Below are 22,101 nucleotides of genomic sequence, written 5' to 3' on the forward strand. Positions count from 1 at the left end.
TGCTGTGTACTCAGCACTTACAACAACACGTGACACATAGTAGGAGTTTAATGCATATATGCTGAATGAATGAATGAATGAATAAGTGAACAACAACAACAAGCCAACTAATCTTACCAAAGGCATTTTGTTATCACTTTTAGGATACCATTCATTAAAAGACCATGTCTTTTTTTTCCAAAATGATCTTAGCTACAGTATTCATATACCTAATGCTGTCATCTGTTATGTCTTTTCATAAGAAATGCCCATTGGAGTCTGTGTGCTCTTGGGAAGCAGGGACAATGTCATCATCTTAAGCATCTTGGCCCTGTTATATCCCTAACTAGATGGTGAATTCATGGGTATAAGGGCACATCTTCTATTGCTTTTGTGTTCTGCTTTTCACCAAGTAAATCCTACAGTGCTGTGTGTATAACTTGTTTCATCGTGTAGTGATTAAATTAAAAGATAGGGCTCTCTGCAATCCAGTTTTTCAAGATAATGTTTGCCTTATTTTTGTTAGGTAATAGAGATACCTTATTGACTGTTGAAATATGCCTATTAGCCATGCTTGCATTATAGTAATTTTCTTATCAAATTAACCACCTGTTCACTTTTTTTAGGGTGACAATCTCAGAATTGAGAATCCTCCTTTGCCTCCATTCAAAGTGAGACTATACATATTGTATGGGTAGGAAGTTTCTGGTGACGTAGGGTTTTTTTTTAATAAACTTTTTAACTTTAGAATACGTTTAGATATACAGGAGTTACAAAGATAGCACAGAGTTCCTCTGTACCCCACAGGTACCCACTTTGCCTGTTGTTAACCTCTTACATGAGTGTGGAACATTTGTAATGAACCAGCATTGATACATTATAATGAACTAAAGCCCATACTTTTATTCCAGGGTGACCCAGTTTTAAAGGCTACATCCAATAATTTCTAAAAAATGAAGATCAATATTGAATGTCCTTACTAGGTGGTAGCTTCCTGATTCTTAAAAGAAATGAAGTAACTTTGTAACCAATGGGGCTTATCAGAAAGTAAAGAATTTACAATAATGTGGGTTTAAAATTCAAGTGGGGAAATCTTATAGCTTAACATTTTATTTGTAAGTTGGGTGTTTGTAAAGATGGCAGGATGGGGTTTGATCAGTATCTAAGCTGTTTTGTTGTTGTCTGGGAAATATGGTACTATAACATGGTTTGTTCTTCATAGATAATCTATCCCAAGATGATTGAACAGACAAAGGCTGCTCTGGAGTAGGAAGTGTGCCCTCCTGGGACTGAGTTGGGATTTAGCTTAGGATACAGAATAAGTAGCCAATGGCTCAGAGGCTAAATTCTATGATTAAAATTAGTTTAAATTTAGTCGAATTCTTTCCCCCAGGACTCTCCAACTTAAGATTAAATCTTATGCTGAAGCACATTAGAGATATGGGTATTTTGCTATTTCAGTGGAACCTTTTAATCAGCTTTAATGCAGGCCTGGGTAAAGTAAAATCTTAATCCTATCTCTCTTTCAGGGCTTTTCTAGTTTGCTATCCTCAAAGCAGAAAAAGCAGCAATGAAGCAGCACCACTTCTTAAAAGACTCTGCTTTTATTAAATTTTCTTCAATAATCCTCTTCTAGTCTTTTTTTTTAATACTGCACTATCTGAACCATAAACAAACTAGTAAATAAAAATCATATCCATGAAATTTTAAAATTATTTTAATGAGGCTCTGGAAACATCCCAAAACTCAGAAGATATTTTTCCCTAGTTTATTTTTTAAATTCTAGAAATTAGGTCAGTAGAATTATCCCCCTTTAATTAGTTTAATTAGAAATGGAAAATTATATGAGTAACTCAATTTGAAGTATAGATTTGAATAATTATACTGAGATTAATATCATTTAAGGGTTTGAATTTAAACAAGTTACATTTTGTTTTGTTTTTTTGTTTTTTTTTAACATCTTTATTGGAGTATAATTGCTTTACAATGATGTATTAGTTTCTGCTTTACAACAAAGTGAATCAGTTATACATATACATATGTTCCCATATCTCTTCCCTCTTGCGTCTCCCTCCCTCCTACCCTCCCTATCCCACCCCTCTAGGTGGTCACAAAGCACCTAGCTGATCTCCCTGTGCCATGCGGCTGCTTCCCACTAGCTATCCACCCTACGTTTTGTAGTGTATATATGTCCATGCCACTCTCTCACTTGAGGATATGGGGAGGGGGTAAGCTGTGATGAAACAAGTTACATTTAATCATAGCTTATAATTTCTTGAAAAGATTTCAATGTCAGAGAGGAGGCCTAAATGTTGGAATATATCAATTCATAGGGAAAAATTTTGCCATGAGATATAATATTTGACAATGAAATTGTTTCAGAACTGTATTTCTCAGGTGGTGTGCCTGAGAATATTTTTCTACAGGACCTTAATAGATTTTTCTTGTGGGGAGGGGGGAGATTCTGTGCCCAAGTAAGATTGAGAATTAAGTTAAACTTAGGAAGTTGCCCGTAGGACTTCTCAGAGCCTTCAGTGCTTTCTGAATTGCTAAGAGAGGGTATACAGGATATCCTGTTTCCTCACCTAGTTACATTTTTTAGGAAAACATTCTGAGTACACACATTTGACCTGATTTAGGAATTCATACCTTTGAAAATGTTGAGGACTTTTTTTTTTTAGTTATAGTCATGATGTGTGCTGTATTTCACATAGTTGCTTATCCCTAATTCTGTACCTCAAGATATTTTCCCAGTGTCTTCTATGAAGGTGTTATATCCAACCCTCTGCTCAGCAACTTCTTTCTGTTAGCTAAAGTGTTGTTTCCATATGTGACTGCATATCAGAAATACTTGGGGAACTTTTTTAAAAGATTAAGATTCCTGGGCCCTGACCCTGGAGATTATGAGTCAGTAGCAATGTCACTGTGCTCAGGATTCTGTATTTATTACAAACACCTAGGCGATTCTGATGCAGCTGACACTGGTCCTCCAATTGGTGCATCAGAACTGTTAAACTAAAAGTGTGCATTCTGCAGATGGACAACTGGATTTGGAGAGCAGTTAGTTTGTGGTCATAGAACACGTGGGCTAACCATCCCATACTGGAGAGAACTATAGCACTGACCTCTGGTGACCCTGTAGGGTGATGTACTGGCTACAGCCTAATGTGAAACAATTGCTATTATGCTTTAAGAAAAGCAGAATACTCCTAAGGGGCTTTTGGTCACCCTCCTAATAAGGAAATACTTACTGTATATGTTTTTACTTAGTTTGAGTAGCTCCCTTGTGGATGGTAGTTCATTCATACTTTAAAAAGAAATACTAGTTTATATTTACTCATGGTGCCATCTAAGAATATATTCTGTCCCGTCTTCCTGCTGATAACAGATGGACATTGAACCTTAAGCAAATAAGCCTCATGTATGCTTTGATTTATGTCAGCAGTGATAATAGCTCTTCTATTAAAACTGTATAGTTATGCTTTCTGCCTGGAAATTCCTACATATCCTACAAATGTAGCTGGAAAGGAACAATATAAATAATTACTAATGGTTTGACAGATAAATAGTCTTAACATACCTTGGTTGAGTAGTGTTATATTAGCAATAATATATGAAACACTAGACACATTCATTAAAAATAGGAAATATCCACCATTGTTTTAAAATTATTCTTCAAGGTCTTGCCAATGCAAAGAGACATGAAACAGAAATAAAAGTGTGATTATTGAAAATTGGAGATAAAGTCTTCATTACTTGCAAACAAAATTCTATACACTGAAAATCTGAGAGAAGTTAAAAAATAAAATGACATGGTTTAATAAATTGATTACATATGAGAGGTATCCAAAATCCATGGTATACAAATATAGTTTATACAGTCATGTTATTTCTATGTATTAACTGGTTGGTGAAATAACATATTGAAAAATTAAGTTTGCATTGTCAGGTTAGAGAATCAGAAGAGAGAGCAGCACCATAAAAACTCAGGAAGAAAAAAGTTGTAAGGAGGGCTTAACAAGCTCAGTAAGTGTTGTACATAGAGAGATCAATCAAAGTGAATCCTGTGGATTCTCTTGATGGTCTAGAGATCACTGGCTTCCTGTAGCAAAGCCATGCTGGTGAAGAGAAGGAAGTGGAAGCCAGACCTCAGTGGTTGAAGAAGGAATATAATGTAAGAGCCAGGACATTTATTTGAGTTTGATTGTAATGGAAGAAAAAAAGAAAGAGATTGATAATTTTGTTGTTGTTGCAATTTTGTCATTTTGTTTGTTTATTCCAGAACCCTTCGTTTTCTCCCATGTGAGACTGGAAACTTCTCAAAGGCAGGCTTCTGCTTCTGTGAGCCCTGTAGTACACAATACTGCCTTAAATGTAGAGGGTTTATGTTTAATTCACGACTGAATTAAAGTTTTTTTTAAGAGTTATTTTATTTATTTTTTTTGGTTGCATTGGGTCTTAGTTGCGGCACACGGGATCTTCATTTGAGACATTTGGGGTCTTTCATTATGGCGCTCAGCCTTCTCTCTAGTTGTGTCCTGCGGGTTTTCTCTCTCTAGCTGTGGCATGCCGGCTCCAGGGTGCGTGGGCTCTGTGGTTGAGGCACGCCGTCTCCAGGGCACGTGGGCTCTGCAGTTTGCGGTACGCGGGCTCTCTCGTTGAGGCATGTGAGCTCAGTAGTTGTGGCGCGCGAGCTTAGTTGCCCTGCGGCATATGGAACCTTAGTTCCCTGACCAGGGATCGAACCCGTGTCCCCTGCATTGGAAGGCGGATTCTTTAGTACCAGACCCCCAGGGAAGTCCCTGAAAGTTTTAAAACACTTGATAGCGGGCAAAGCACAGAGTACGTTTCTGTGCATTCTCATTGATTAAGCGAGGGAGCCCTCACTGAGAGACGTGCTGTACCTGCGCCAACAAGACTAGTCGTGCTGCTGATCCTCTCCTCGTCTCTCTCCTCCTCTCTCTCCTCACCAACCTTACAGCCTTTATTCACCGCCTCCTTTGGGGCTTTTTTTACAGCTATGAAACCCACGTAGTCGAACGTCATGATGCTTCTTCTGTAGGGCGTGTGATGAGGAGCAGAGTTTGGCTTTGGAGTGCTCGGAACCAGAGGAATTGCCGAGGACTAGGAGCCCAGCCCTGATCACTAGAGAGCCCACAACACAATGAACAAATTGAACTTCCATAACAACAGAGTCATGCAAGACCGCCGGAGTGTGTGTATTTTCCTTCCCAACGATGAATCTCTGAACATCATCATAAATGTGAGTAGATCCCACTTTAGAAATGTTTAAATGATGATGTTCCCACCAGTGACCACATTCAAATTATGACTTGACTAAGGATGAAATCATTACAGAATGAGACCATTAATAATGTGGGAGAATTGGGGTATTAAAGTGGTCTACACAGGTATAAACTTTGAATTATGGCTTAAGTTCAGCTGCTTTCAGCATTCTCTTGTCTGGTAAAATAAGAGAATTTTGTTTATTATATTATAGAAAAATGAACACTTTGCTATTTTTAAACCTTTATTGAAATATTTTTATGGATATCTGGTTTGCTTTTTAAATACTTTTGAATTGTCACCTACACACATCAAATGGTAATACATAATTGCTAGCTTTTTAACATGCACTTGATCATTGTTTTCATAGTAACCTGTAGCCTAAGTCTAGCTAATTTCAAGAATAGGCTGTGTATTTGAGTACTAAACTGTTGCTTATGGTTCATGAGTTGGAGTTAACTCTTTCAGTTAACCTGGACATTGAGGAATATGATACTTTTTTTAATTTTTTACTTTTAAAGTTGGCTTATAATTTACTTACAGTGAAGTATAGGAATCTTAAGTGAGCAGCTCAGTGAATTTTTACAAGTGTAAACATCCATGTAACCATCATCCAGCTTGAGATATAGTAGACTTCTAGTACCCCAGAAAGATCTTTTGTGATCCCTCCTAGTCAATAATCTCCACCCAAGGGTAATAACTATTCCCACGTCTATCACCATGGAGTAATTTTCTTGTTTCTGAACTTCATGCAGCGAAAATTATGTGATATGCTCACCTTTATATCTGGGTATATTTTATGTACTCAACATTTGGCCTGTGAAAGTCATCCATTCTATCACATGTGACAGTAATTCCTTTTTCATTATTGTATAATATTTCATTGTATGAATATGCCCAGTTTCTTTTCCAACTATTATTGATGGATATTGGGTTATTTTAAGTTTGGGGCTGTTACAAATGAAACTATTTGGAACATTTTATGTATATGCACATATGTATACATTTCTGAGCTTATACCCAACAGTGGATTGTGAATCATGAAGTACACATATGATTAGCTTTGGTAGAGACTGCCAAACAGTTTTATGTAACCACAATCATGCCTAGCATTTTTCAACCCCTCTCCCTATTATCGACTTTCATATTCTTTCACTGATTGTATTCTGATGGAATTAAGGAAAAAATTGCCTTAGTGCATGCCTTGAATTAGTTTTCTTTGCTATATGCGACTATATTTTTAACCCAATTGCTGTATAAAAGAATATTTCTAAATGTTATAATGAAGCTATATGACATTTAAATAGCTCCATTAAAAGTTTAAATAGGAAAAGGTTCTGCTTATTACCATAATTATTTTGGTTTTATTCTGTCAGTCACCACAGTTTCTTGATTTACTAATGTAACCTTGTTTTTGCTCACAGGAATTGTCTGAGCATCAAACCTGCCTGTTGAATGAACTTTATCAATCCGTTAGGCAGAAATTCTATTGATTAGCTACATTTCTACTCAGGGTACCTGAAGTTGTTTTGGTTTTGTGAAGTGACAGGCTGTTATTTTTGGCAACATTATCATTCTTTGTCAGTATGGGCACTGTCAGAATATATCAAAATGTAATTTACATGTATACATGAATATGCTGTTTGAGTTCTTTTATACAGTTATATAAAAACATATCAATTAAATTTTTAAAATATACATAAATATAAGCATAAGCACTTAAGAAACTTCTCTCCGTTCCATTTCTGTCTTTTCACCTGGTGGAATGTGTATACATGTGTTCGTGTGTGTATACACATATACAGGATATGGGACAAAACCTTACTGATCTCAGGTAAGTTAGAAGGAAGACTAATCTGACTTCATGAGGAATACTAGGAGCTGACTATAATTTTCTAAGAAATTAATTTGTACTAAAATCTTAGCTGAGGAAGATAATTACAGAGAACAGACTGGCAGATAGCCAGTCCATTCGTTCCTGTAGATCAGTGATTTTACAATTTGATGTCCATCAGAATTACCTGGAGAGGTTGTTAAATACCCAGACTATTGGACTCCACTCCTTGGAGATGCTGATCTAGTAAGTCTAGGGTAGGACGCGGGGATGTAGGTGGAAATCTGTACTTCACAATTTACTCAGCAACCTTGGGCAAGTTAGTTTCTTTGCTTCGGTTTCCTCTACTATAAAGTGGAGATAATCTTACTCTCCTCACAGGGACATTGTGAGGATATAAAGACATAACATACATAAATGCTTATTGCAGTGCCTGGTACCTGGGAATTGCTCAGTGAATGAGCACTTAATAGAGTAACACTTGTTTTCATTTCTTTGAGCTGTGTTCTCACTGTTAATGAAACTCAGCTGTGGAGTCTGACTCCCACGTAGACCTGTTCTTATTCCAGCGTCCGTAGACGGCCCTGCCATGTCCCGACTCCTCATTAGCAAGCAAGCTGTTGGACCAAAGGAGGGAGGAGGAGGAGGAACTGGGTTAAGTAGTATGGAGGCCCCTCCTTGCTAGAAAGCCAACTCAGGGCAGCCAAAGGCCTGTTGTGTTCTACAAAGTGTTATTTTTGTCTTTGGAAAATAGCAGCTGATATTTGTAGAGTTGTGGTAGAACAAATTATCTGTAACAAAACTATTTCATTAATGGTCTCATTTTTTAAATCATTTCTAAACATTTTTTTAAACAAAGAAAGTTTGTTCCCTGACAAATGTAGTTGATAGAATGTTGCCTTTCTGCATGTGGGGTAAATTTAGTGTTTTGGTCATTTTTAATTCTCCATGAGTTAAACTAATAGGGACTGTTCTAAATGATTTTAATCATCAGATAATAAATATGGGAACTTGGAAATTTTTGGAAATCAAATGATGGTAAATGTAGGAGCCACAAAATTTTTCAGTGATATAAATTATGGGTAAGAGGTTACACCTCTTCACTGAGAAGAGAGTGAACAGTTCTTTTTCTGGAGCATATTTTAAACATTCTTGCTCAATATCAAACCATTGACATTGAGAATCAAATGCTGTTTTTATTAGAAAGTTCCATATAGAGTATATTTTTTAAATAATGCTTTCATTCTTAATACCTCATACTCTATGGTACTTTTTAAAGTTCCCATTGCTCCTGAAGATTAAAGAACTTGAAAAATTTCACAATCAGCTAAAATGTAGCCTTAAAGACTCATAATATGCAAATGCAAAAATCTCAAGCTTGTTTTCACAGCGGTAAGACTTCAGAGCCACAGCCTTACTTAATTACAGTTTTTAAACAAGAACATTGTTATTTCCTTAATAGTTGTTAAAGAGCTTTATCAGTTAGGCTCCAAATACTTGATTTAAACTAGCGGAACAATAATAATTATATAGGATGTGTGGAGGAAATGCACAGCATTATTTGAACAGCAGTTACACAAAGTTACAACATAGTTCATTTTGCCTACACCGTGTGGTTTGGAATTTTCCTTTTAACGTTTTATCACGTTTTACCCAGAGTGCTTTGTATATGACATTTTATTTTTTTATTAAAATTAATTAATTAATTAATTTTTGGCTGCATTGGGTCTTCGTTGGTGTGTGCGGGCTTCTAGTTGCATCGAGCGGGGGCTACTCTTCATTGCGGTGTGCGGGCTTCTCATTGCGGTGGCTTCTCTTGTTGTGGAGCACGGGCTCTAGGCACACGGGCTTCAGTAGTTGTGGCACATGGGCTCAGTAGTTGTGGCTCACGGCCTCTAGAGCACAGGCTCAGTAGTTGTGGCACACGGGCTTAGTTGCTCTGTGGCATGTGGGATCTTCCTGGACCAGGGCTCGAACCCATGTCCCCTGCATTGGCAGGCGGATTCTTAACCACTGCGCCACCAGGGAAGTCCCATGACATTTTAAAATACAGTCAAAACTAAAGATTAAAGAAGTCCTAGACTATATGACATCTGAAGTCTCAAATTTGTAGTATCTAATTCAATTTTATTTAACATTAGACACTTTTTCCATTACTTCATCATTTTCTTTATTTAAGCTTATTTGTAAAGTGGAATCACAGTAATGCAGAACTCAAATCCAAAGTCTTTTTAGTGAACGAAGATGATACTGATTTCCTATTGGCAAAAGTATTCCCCCAGTGGTGTTGGTGGATTTGTATTGATACATTTTCCCTAAATTCTTACGTGGCGCATTACTAAATGATCTGCTCAGTGGGTCAGAGAGTAGTTTGTAGTCATGGAACAGAAGGAAGGTGAGGAGCCCACAGGAAAATCAGATCTCTGGCTTTCATTCATCAGACATTTACTGAGTGCCTGCTGTATATCCCGAATGTAAAATAAGACACTGTCCCAGCTTCACTGAGTTCCTGTAACTTCTAAAACATCCTAAGTGGTACTCTCTGGCCTTACATAAATACTTTTTGCACTTTCTAGTGGAAAAGGTGCTTCAGATTCTTTGCCATTTAATAGTGAATGTGGGAAAGAGCTATAAACCTATTTTTCTTACTCCAGTTGACATTGTCACCATTTTGAATTGTTTGGCTTTCAATTGTCAAGAGATCTCAACATGTTTTTATTTTCTGAGTCTGAGTTACATATTAAGGTATGATAAGAAGTCATTAATTCAGAGTTAACTAATTTAGAATTTGTAATCATTAAAACTGTAACTGTCATCACTGTTGAAGAAAGAAGTTGCAAGTTAATATTACAAATACATGGGGAAATGCCACATAATATATGTACCTAGAATGATAAACTGTCATGTTGCACATATTTTATTAATATACACATACAAAAATATTGTAATACACAAATGAGCAAAGGTGTGAGTTGCTGTCTCTGCCACTACTAGCTACATGACTGCAAGCTGTCTGGGTTTTCTTTTCTACTTCTATCAGATGAAGAAATTGACCCACGTGGTCTCTTAGTGTCAGTCCCAGCACTAATAAGCTTTAGTGGTTCTGAATTCAACAAGGCAGACTCATTAGAATTATTGTCTCCCAAAACACTTCATTAAACATTTGAAAAGTCATTAGAACTTCATCTTTTAAAGACTGTTATCGTTCAACGTGTGACTTTTCAGAATAACTTAACCCCAGAGTTCCAAATTAATATGGTTTTATTATGTTTGAATTATACTAGGACTCAGAAAAAGAACCTGGTTTAGGTACTTACAAGATGTGTCAATTATTAAAGTAAATAAAAGCTAGGTATTCACTCATTGTGCAATATGTGAGCATTTTGTTTAGACCATCAAGAGGAAAACTTTCCTTGTAAAGATACTTGCCAAATTAATAATTTTGATAATCTGATTAGGCTGTTTGGGGTTCCTTCTGAAATACATATTTATCATGCACCATCTATAGAGTAAGGCCTTGTCCATGTATCCTAAGATTTATGAGTCTTGTACAAGATTGCAGTGGTACTTTATTACCAGGTTGTAGAAATTTGAATTGTGATCATCATTATTGAAACACAGCTGCAGATTAAAGTGATTTCCATAAACCAGCTGTTGTTTTGCTAGTGTCAGCTTGTCCCTTCAAGGCATGTATTTAGGATGCATTACATTGCCTGATTGTGGCTCACTGTCTGGACTTGGCTGAATTGTTGTCTTAAATGTGTGTTTGTTTTTGTCTTTTTTCCTATAGGTTAAAATTCTGTGTCACCAGTTGCTGGTCCAGGTGTGTGACCTACTCAGGCTAAAGGACTGTCACCTCTTTGGACTCAGTGTTATACAAAGTAAGTCTCAATCCCATCTCTGATGGAGTTAGCCAACTGTCCCTGAAGAAATGACATTTTATAGCTGTAACTTAAATTGAGCATATTGTTATGTAATTATGTTTGTCAAAATACCCATAAACTGATCATGATTTTTAGTCTAGTACTCATATTTTAATATGAGTACTGTTCTGTATTTCTTACAAGTTTAGAATTTTAGGTCATGAATTTATTATGGTTTGAACTTAAAAATTGGTTCCTGTTTAGGAGTCTGGGTTTTATGTGTTTGCTCTTTTATGTTTTAATGAACTAAGCTTGATTTTTGTTTCTTTGCACTCGGGGAGCAGCTGGCGCTAGTAGGAAATTGGATGTTTTTGTAATTTAATTTGTTTTATAATTTTTAACATTAAAAGACATTTAGACATAATAAAACTGACTTTCATCTATTCAGGTTCTCTTGCTGTTGAATATATAGTATAACAAAGTGATCTATTAATTTACTATTATTTTCTGTTTTTCCTTCCTTACCCCTTCTCTTTTTTTCCAGTCAGAACACAGGACTTGGAGATATGGGATCAGTTTCTTCTATATACTTCATGTGGAAAAGATTTTCAAGCAAAGGGCTCCATATTAGCTTTCTCTGCCAATAACACCTTAGTTAGAGTTAAGTTCCCAGGGTTTAAGTGCAGCCATTCCTTAAAACGTTCTTCTTTCAAATCATATTTTAAGATTTCTCTAAGTTAGTCTTCTAGATGCCAAAAACCTTTCAAATCTTTGCTCAGTTTTCCAAGGCGACCTTTTTTTGTGAAATTTATCTATATTTTATATTTGGATATGAATTATTTTCTACTAATGGAATTGGTTTCAATTTAAAGGCTTATGATATCTTGAGAATCTGGTTAGTACCATAAAATGCTTAGGTCTGCCGTGTTGGAAAGTATATCATGATCAACTGATCAACAAGTTCAGCTCCAAAATGTGAGCAGTTTTCAGTTGTCTAAAAAGACAGCTCTAGAGAGGCCAGAGAGCATGGAGCAGGAAGTGAGGAACCAACCATTTGCTCTTCAGTTTCTTCCTGTGGTACTGAAAGCAATAAAAACACAAATGCTCAGCCCTATCCTTGTATTAGTACACACCTCAGTCATTCTTTCAAGGAAGGGTCTGGGGGTATAAGATGCCATACAGATTCTAAATAACCTTACTTTTATTTTGTACTCAGAGTTAATTCTTCTTACTACAGCTACAGCCAGACTGTTGATCTTTGTTGTTGAACAAGTCAATCTCATAAAACCAGTTTACAGCTTCCTTAGGTTTCAAAATAAGAGTTTTTCAGATGTCCTTTTTAAAAGAGAGATTGCAGGATGGCAAAAAAACATTGGAACAGGAATCATATGACCTGGTTCTGATTTTGGTTCTACCACTAGCTAGCCGTGTGGCTTTAGACATATCCCTTGACTTCTCTCCATTTCAGCTTTCTCTCAGGTCAAATGGAAATCACTGTTACACCTGTTTTCAGGATTGATGTGTGCCTGAGAATTCCTGAAGTACAAAGCTCTGGTCAAACTGTCAGATGGTAGAGACACAGTGATAGTTTAAAAAAATATGTATGTGCCATTATGGTGAACAGTCTATTCTATTCATTATGTTGCTTCTTCAGACAGGAACTCAAGCCAAACACAAATCAGATTCAACAGGAAGGTTGTCTGATCTTGTCCATTTCATGTTTAATTGGTAACATAAGAGAGATGGGAGATAGTTTTAGTTGACTTGATAAGTGGATTTTAGTAGCATCCTCTTGTTTTGGGAACCTCTTCCTTACCCGTTTCATCCAAACTGGTTGACTTAATATGCCATTCATAGACAAAAAGTAGCTTTACCCTTCCTGTTCTCTTATGACACTTTTCCAGTCAAACTCCAACATTCAGTCATGAGTGACAGCGGGGTCAAGTGTGTTATCCTTGAAGTAATCAAAGAGACACACTTCTCTTCCAGAATGAGTACATTTGTATCCAGGGCTTTCCAAGAGCATGCCCCCATAGTGATGGTTAGAGGAAAAGGAAGGAGCTTTTTTTAAAAAGATTGAAAACTGTACAAGATAGGGAGGCTTTTCATATGAAATATCTCTCTCTTTAAAAGAGTCCATTTGGGAAATTGGAAAATTTTTACATTTTTTACCAGCTTGTTTTCACATGTTTAGATCATTTTTACATGGGTTTTTTAGCAGTCTTATTTTCTGTTCATCTTAAGAACATCATTCCCTTGAAGAAATATTTTGGCATTCATTCTTGTTTTGCATAAGATTCTTCTCCTCTTCCCACAAGGTCAATCCCAAAGGCAGTGCGAGTAATGCTTTATCATTTCTTCATGCTGTTTTATGCGGTGGAGACAGAGAAGGAATAGTCTAAAAGACTTCTCTTCACAAAGCACATGGGTCTTAAAGACTATTCTTCACAAAACACATGGGTCAGGCTCCTCACTTGGAAATGGGTTGGTTCTCATCAATGTTTTCTAATTTCTTACATAACAATTAAGGTGGTGTTTCTGCCCTGTTTCATTACTTTGCACTTATGAGATGAGTCCTCTGTGAGCCAAACAAGAGCATGTTTTTCTAAAACCGAGTAACACCCACAGTGTTGGAAGTTAAACTGTAAGTTATAACGACCCCAGAAACTAAGTAAAAGTAAGAGTTGGAATCTAATATTTCTTCTAAATGTTATCATATTTTTAACGAGACGTGTTCTGTATTGCAAAGGCAAAATAATTCATAAAGATTGTCATTAATGTCTATCCCACAGAACCTTTTATCTTTTAATATCCTGTTGAGTTTTCTTGGTAATATGTGGACTCAGAGTACATTCACAAATCTTGAGGCTTTTCTGAAAAACCCATTTCTTTTCTTTTAAAAAAATCTATCTTTAATCACCTTGTCTCCTTTTTTTTTAATGTGCAGATAATGAACATGTGTATATGGAGTTGTCACAAAAGCTATATAAGTATTGTCCAAAAGAATGGAAGAAGGAGGCCAGCAAGGTACGACAATACGAAGTCACTTGGGTGAGATTACATTTATGAGCAAAATTCTTTTGATTTTTTAAAAGGTTTATTTTAATTATTATACAAAAATATCTTAACACTTTATACAGTAAAGATTGGGAAAGGGAAATGAATTATAAGTTCTAAAATATCATATTAGTGAAGTATTAATAGCTTATAGTATGTAGCAATAGATTTTGAATATCTGCTAAAATAATATTGGATAATAACTTTTTAGTAATCTTGGGATAATGTTTTGAAATGAAAAGCATGGAAAAAGTATTTGTTCCTGTTCTTTGGCCACGTTAGTTGTCAAAACTGATGGTCTAGAAATTATTAGTCATTTTAAAATCCACTTTTACTATCCTTACATTTGATATTTTGTTACTTTATTGAACCGGTGCCTTCCATTTGCATAGGGGAGCATTCACTGGGAATATACCTAGTGTTTTCAAGATCACCCCCTCGCAAATCAGTAATAATCCCCAGTGTCTAATCCTCCATCCTCCAATTTGTGTTTAAGAATTCTTGGAGTAAACTGGAAGGCTACTTCAAAGCCAACTACAAAGTAAGGAACGTGAATGTGTAAATAAACAAACAGCATGTTAGCATTTGGTATGTGGAATGTCAGACGAACAGAACATTGTAATGAGGAGCAAATGGTCACCACAGGGGACAGAGCTGAGAGAGGAGCTGAATCTCAGCTAGAAATTTCCACTGGCATTTATTTTTATCTTTCCGTATGTTGTCATTGGCATTTCCAAGAGCATGCCCCCATAGTGATGGTTAGAGGAAAAGGAAGGAGCTTTTTTTAAAAAGATTGAAAACTGTACAAGATAGGGAGGCTTTTCATATGAAATATCTCTCTCTTTAAAAGAGTCCATTTGGGAAATTGGAAAATTTTTACATTTTTTACCAGCTTGTTTTCACATGTTTAGATCATTTTTACATGGGTTTTTTAGCAGTCTTATTTTCTGTTCATCTTAAGAACATCATTCCCTTGAAGAAATATTTTGGCATTCATTCTTGTTTTGCATAAGATTCTTCTCCTCTTCCCACAAGGTCAATCCCAAAGGCAGTGCGAGTAATGCTTTATCATTTCTTCATGCTGTTTTATGCGGTGGAGACAGAGAAGGAATAGTCTAAAAGACTTCTCTTCACAAAGCACATGGGTCTTAAAGACTATTCTTCACAAAACACATGGGTCAGGCTCCTCACTTGGAAATGGGTTGGTTCTCATCAATGTTTTCTAATTTCTTACATAACAATTAAGGTGGTGTTTCTGCCCTGTTTCATTACTTTGCACTTATGAGATGAGTCCTCTGTGAGCCAAACAAGAGCATGTTTTTCTAAAACCGAGTAACACCCACAGTGTTGGAAGTTAAACTGTAAGTTATAACGACCCCAGAAACTAAGTAAAAGTAAGAGTTGGAATCTAATATTTCTTCTAAATGTTATCATATTTTTAACGAGACGTGTTCTGTATTGCAAAGGCAAAATAATTCATAAAGATTGTCATTAATGTCTATCCCACAGAACCTTTTATCTTTTAATATCCTGTTGAGTTTTCTTGGTAATATGTGGACTCAGAGTACATTCACAAATCTTGAGGCTTTTCTGAAAAACCCATTTCTTTTCTTTTAAAAAAATCTATCTTTAATCACCTTGTCTCCTTTTTTTTTAATGTGCAGATAATGAACATGTGTATATGGAGTTGTCACAAAAGCTATATAAGTATTGTCCAAAAGAATGGAAGAAGGAGGCCAGCAAGGTACGACAATACGAAGTCACTTGGGTGAGATTACATTTATGAGCAAAATTCTTTTGATTTTTTAAAAGGTTTATTTTAATTATTATACAAAAATATCTTAACACTTTATACAGTAAAGATTGGGAAAGGGAAATGAATTATAAGTTCTAAAATATCATATTAGTGAAGTATTAATAGCTTATAGTATGTAGCAATAGATTTTGAATATCTGCTAAAATAATATTGGATAATAACTTTTTAGTAATCTTGGGATAATGTTTTGAAATGAAAAGCATGGAAAAAGTATTTGTTCCTGTTCTTTGGCCACGTTAGTTGTCAAAACTGATGGTCTAGAAATTATTAGTCATTTTAAAATCCACTTTTACTATCCTTACATTTGATATTTTGTTACTTTATTGAACCGGTGCCTTCCATTTGCATAGGGGAGCATTCACTGGGAATATACCTAGTGTTTTCAAGATCACCCCCTCGCAAATCAGTAATAATCCCCAGTGTCTAATCCTCCATCCTCCAATTTGTGTTTAAGAATTCTTGGAGTAAACTGGAAGGCTACTTCAAAGCCAACTACAAAGTAAGGAACGTGAATGTGTAAATAAACAAACAGCATGTTAGCATTTGGTATGTGGAATGTCAGACGAACAGAACATTGTAATGAGGAGCAAATGGTCACCACAGGGGACAGAGCTGAGAGAGGAGCTGAATCTCAGCTAGAAATTTCCACTGGCATTTATTTTTATCTTTCCGTATGTTGTCATTGGCATTACAGTGAATGAGTATCAGATATAGTTATAAAACTTCCCGTTTTCGCATAAACCTGGTTTCCATCTGGGACAATTGAGACAATTGTCTACCCGCTGCAAGCCCCTACTCATTAGAAGTAGATCAAACCTTTCAGTGTTTAAAAACTAACTTGTAAATAATGGTATTTGTTGTTTTTGAAACCCACTTTTGAAGTAACTAAAAACAGCCTGATTTTTACGCATGTCTTTGTTTAGGGTATTGACCAGTTTGGACCCCCTATGATCATCCACTTCCGCGTGCAGTACTATGTGGAAAATGGCCGATTGATCAGGTATGAGGACAGGGAGAAATTCTGAACCTTTATTTTTCTACAGTACTCATCCTCTAACATATCAGATAAAGTACTTCTGTTTATTGTTTGTCTCCACCTGCTAGAATATAAAAGAGCAGGGATTTAAAAAAAAATTTTTTACACACGCATGTATCTTCAGTCCCTAAAACAGAGGTACAGTAGACACTCAATAAACATTTGTTGAATGAATGAGTGATAATGTTAGACTATCAGCGAAAATGTTAACAATCTCATCAGCTCACATTTTCTCTACTCCACATTTTCAATAACAAATCAGTCACCAAAAAGATATTTCCTTTAAGAAAGAACTAGCACTCGTGTAAAGTGGAAAGTTGGTTAATGGATTATATTCTTTTCTGGTCGTGGTGTGGGGAGTGGAACAGCAGCAGGAACTCTATCCTATAAAAATGCATGGGTGTTTATATAGCCTGGTTTTCTTTTCACTTTTGGGGTCTTGCTTCTGTTCTTGGCAGTAGCTTTAAAGCTAAGATTACGCCCAGTGGAGGTATCCTGTGAGAATCTTAGATGCAGTTTGGCAAGGGCAGGTAATTGATTCTTTTTCTGGAGGCAGGTGCATGAATAATACTGTGCTCATGATACAGACTCAGAATTCCCCAGTTTAGAAGCTCAGTTTATTATTTGTATAGGAGGATTCAGGGCTGGAAGACTTTCAGAGGCGATTTTGTTGGCTGATAGAAAATACTAGAAATGTGAACTCTGTGTTTTACTTATTTATTTTTAAATTTTGAGAAACTCCACGTAAAAGGGACAAAGATACATGTGGCTAATGAGTTGTATCTGAGATTTGCTCTTAATGTTTATGTTACTGCCACATGCAAATTAAAAAGTAAAAAATATTAGCCTGTAAAGAATGTTTTTAAAGCAGAGAAACTTTTCTAGTTATTCTCAGTTTATATAAAACTTTTACTCACTTTACTTAATTGGAATGGAATGTGCTGGAAAGAAGGAAAATATATTATTTAGCCACTAATTAGCCCCCTGGGTCTAATGAATGTTTAATTGATCCCCATACTTCTGCCCTTTTCCCCAGTGATGAGCTAGTCCAAACACTGTGTACTCAACATTATAAAAAGAAGTGCTCTGAAAAGTCATAAGGGAAAAAAAAATTACATAAATGCTTTATATTTAAATTTTAAACTTTTCATTTTTAAACACAGTCTTGGTTAAAGTAAACCCGTATGTTTTTATTATCATCAACTAATGAGCTATTAATCTCAGGTGAACATTCAACCTAAAGTAATAGGGAGACAAATACTCATTAAATACACACACACACACACACACACACACACACACACATTTTTTTCTTGCATTTTTACTTTGATCACAGAGGCGTCCTGTTTGCCTGTGACATTTTTTGGAGCTTGACCATATTTTTCCCCAGTCAGCACTTCTTACTCAGTGTATTTAATGGGGACTGTATTTATTTCATTTCTTACCTCAGTGGATTGTAATGAGTGTGCTATTAGTATTTCCATTTGTGACGACTATCATGATTCATATAACATGTGCCTATAAAATCACACCCATAAAGTAACAGTCACTTAATTTAAAAAAAAAGATTTAAGGAGAGTTTTCAGTTTATTCATTCTTAGAGGAAAAAAAAGACTATTCATAGTTAGGTAAATTCTTTTCCAGTAGGGCATATAAACAGAAGTATTTTTAAAAGGGCCTTAGTGTATTTGTAATGTGCTCAGATGAAAAACAAAACAAAAAAGGACAGCATAACATTCAAGCCGGGACTGTCTCCTCAGATTTGTCCTTATTTGTGTCATGCGTGCAGCATTATTGTAGCAAGATTATTTTAATACAGACAACAGATGCCTAGGCTTCTATTCTAATACTTGTTCAATGTAGTATATCCCACATTGGAGTGGAATGATTCAGATCTGTTTTCCATTCTCTGAATTAATCAAATGCTATTGGCCATAGGAAGTGTTATTTTTGCAGTCTGGGCAGTCTGACTTGGGGTCCTGACACCCTGCGACCTTGGTGAAGCAGCAGTTAGGCAGCAATCAGGTATTAGCTACAACCTCCCCCTTTTCAGTGAGTGAGGAGGGAGGAGGGGGAGGAGGGAGCAGGAACAGGAGAGCTCTTGTCACCAGATGGATAGCAGGATTTGGGTTGTTTACATGCCTTTAGATTGTTCCATCAAAATGTGAGTTCTGTTTTATTTTCCTAGTGACAGAGCAGCAAGATACTATTATTACTGGCACCTGAGAAAACAAGTTCTTCATTCCCAGTGTGTGCTCCGAGAGGAGGCCTACTTCCTGCTGGCAGCCTTTGCTCTGCAGGCTGATCTTGGGAACTTCAAAAGGAATAAGCACTATGGAAAATACTTTGAGCCCGAGGCTTACTTCCCATCTTGGGTAGGCACTGTTTTCAAATTCTAAAGTGTTTTCTCTAGCACATTTCTAGTTCGTTGTGTGGGTAGTCATGCTGCTATGAGAACTGGGAACCCAGATGTTTGATGGCCAGTACACCCTCCATGACGCCCAGATACACATTTCATACTTGAGAGCGTGGCACATACAGTCTCTCGATGGACTCAATCTGCTTATGGGTTATGAGGAAGAGGATTGCTATCCATCCTAAAGATGGTGGAACTTGGAATTTGCCAGCCTTCTTTTGGCATTTACATGGCCTTGACCTTCTTGTTTACTCTTAATTCAAGCAGCATTTTTTCCGTTCGAAGGGAAAGAAACATTACTCTTTAAAAGGTGAGATGGACATATATACACTACCAAACATAGGGTGGATAGCTAGTGGGAAACAGCCGCATAGCACAGGGAGATCAGCTAGGTGGTTTGTGACCACCTAGAGGGGTGGGATAGGGAGGGTGGAAGGGAGGGAGATGCAAGAGGGAAGAGACATGGGAACATATATATATGTATAACTGATTCACTTTGTTGTAAAGAAGAAACTAACACACCATTGTAAAGCAATTATACTCCAATAAAGATGTTAAAAAAAAAAAGGTGAGATCATTCACAGCTTCTCCTGTGTTGAGGAAACAAATATAAGTAAACTGCTTGATCTGACCACCATCTCCTTCACTCTCAAAAGAGGAGCAACCCCCTTACTTCGGCAAGAAAACTTAGGTTATTTGAGCCCTGACTGTCTCAGAGGTCCTTTCTCCATCCCCACCCTGTTGATATCGCTCCCCATTCTTCCTCTAGGTCTCTGCTGAGACGTCTCTCTCTCCCATATCTTCAGCCTCTACCCCAACTAACTCTTCTTAAGTCAGAACATACTTTGTTTGCTTCACACCTCCCCATCCTCAGGGAAGAAAGGAGGGAGGGAAAGAAGACCTACCAATCTCGCCTTCCCTTCTCAGTAAAGCTTCTGGAAAAAGGGACGATGTATATTTGATTTTTTAGCTTCTTTACTTTGACGTGTAATTCTCAACCCACATCCATCTGCCTTCTTTCCTCACCACCCCCTCCACTCATGGTGCTGTCCTTAAAGCCAGCAGTGACCTTTAAATTGCCAAATCCGGTGGACACTTTTCACTTCTTTTCCAGAATTTCTCTGCTGCATTTGACACTCAGTCACTCACATCCCAGGAGATCTCCAAATTAATGCTTTTTACAACCACCTATGTGCTGGCACCTCCTGAATCTGTTTCTCTCCCCTATGTCTGTAAGACAGCTGTTTAACCATAGGCACCTCACACTCAGAACGTCCCAAATCAAATTCATCTTCTTCCCACCTCAATTCTCTGTGTTCCTACCCCTGTGTTCCTAACCTCAGCCAGTGGCACTGCCATCCACCTGATCACCTAGAAACTTGAGTCACTCGGGGCTCGCTCTTATCACCTTCTTTCTCCCTGCCCCATCCAGTCAACGAGAACATCCTCTAACATAAACCCTTGATTCCGCATCACCCAGCTTAAATAAGATTTGCTTGTATTTTTGTTGCTCTTAACTTCCTAAACATTACCACGTGTCCTCCCCGTCGTGGTTCTTCATGTTTCCTAGGCTCCAGCTCTCATCAGCACTCCTACAGATGCTTGTCCCTGCTTCAGGCTTTACTCACAGCTTGCAGAGGAGTTGATTTTGCTTCTGATTTAAACCTTCATCTGTGGAGTGAAGCCCAGGCTCCCAAGCATGACCTAGGAACTTCCCAGCATGTGGTCCCTGCCAGCCTTTCCAGCTTCCTTTCTGATTGTCCTGCACCTTGTGTGTTGTGTTCTAGCAACACCCAGCAATTCCTTTGTCTCCACACCTACTGTGGTGTTTCACACATTGGGCCTTTCTGTCTGCAGCTCCTTTAGCTGGTGAGGCCCCCTCCCTGTTTTACCTGGCTACTCCTGCTCATCAGCTCAGGTGTGGTTCCCTGGGCAGACTGTCTAGGTGCCCAGTGCCCCTCCTCTGGGCTCAATAAGACCCTGAACATAAGTATTTTATTTTCAAATGCTCTGTTTGTCTCTTGCACCCAGTGATCTAAGTGTTTCTTAGCATATTCTAAAGGACAGGCATAAACTTAACCTTTTCTGTTTCTTCAGCATTTCACATCACGGTGCTCAATATAAGCTTTTGTTCACTGGCTGACAGTGCTTCAGTTGTTCAAGAAAACCCGCAAAAGATGTCAGGCTATTACATAGCAATGTCTGTTGGGCCAAAATTAACCTGTATTTACATTCCCTAGTTATCATCAGGTACTCAATGACCCTTGGTCTTTAAAGCAGAGCTTCCCATTAGTGTGCCATGGCACCCAGGGTGCTGAGATACCAGCTTCCTCAACCCTTGCCATCACCAAAATCATCTACTTCATTGCCCTTACAGATATTATTTTCTAGGGGTTCTTTGACCTGAAAAAGGTTGACAAGTACTGATTTAGGTGATCTCCATGTAAAAGGAACCTAGAAAGAAAAATCTGTAACTTGAGTTCTCAGCAAAACTTGATTATTGGCCAATAACTCATCATGTTTAATTCTCCTTAAAATATTCATAGGAAGAAACAAAACATCAGTAACTATAAAAACAATGATAAAACTAAAAATTCTCTAATTTTCAAATCCTCGTCATTTTAAGCACTAAAATGCTTTTTGTTTGCTTTGCATAATTCTTTCCATATTTTATAATCTTCGTGAAATCAGCTAAGACTTTTAACTTATCAACACCCTTCTTTGAACCTGCAGCTACGGGATACTATATATCTTTGATATCTAAAAGCTTTGACTACTTTTCTGATGAAAACTGAAGTCGCAGTGAATTGTAAT

The 22,101-nt window shown here is 37.0% G+C and overlaps 1 protein-coding gene across 3 annotated transcripts in view; it reads left to right on the top strand.

Moving 5' to 3' along the window:
* Window positions 1–22,101, top strand: part of FRMD6 (FERM domain containing 6) — an 87,391-nt gene that overhangs the window by 44,757 nt on the left and 20,533 nt on the right. Inside the window, exons 2-6 of one of the 3 annotated variants that reach the window (XM_024116041.3) lie at window positions 4,998–5,242; window positions 10,890–10,980; window positions 13,910–14,013; window positions 16,759–16,835; window positions 19,060–19,246. In XM_024116041.3, the coding sequence (XP_023971809.1) occupies window positions 5,144–5,242; window positions 10,890–10,980; window positions 13,910–14,013; window positions 16,759–16,835; window positions 19,060–19,246 (558 nt within the window). In that variant the 5' untranslated portion in view covers window positions 4,998–5,143. Of the gene's footprint in view, window positions 1–4,997; window positions 5,243–10,889; window positions 10,981–13,909; window positions 14,014–15,664; window positions 15,788–16,758; window positions 16,836–19,059; window positions 19,247–22,101 lie in introns of those variants that run through there. The other 2 variants (XM_024116050.3, XM_024116054.3) reach the window with 2 other exon arrangements.

Source organism: Physeter macrocephalus, chromosome 11 (assembly GCF_002837175.3).
Source record: "Physeter macrocephalus isolate SW-GA chromosome 11, ASM283717v5, whole genome shotgun sequence".
Taxonomy (NCBI): Eukaryota; Metazoa; Chordata; class Mammalia; order Artiodactyla; family Physeteridae; genus Physeter; species Physeter macrocephalus.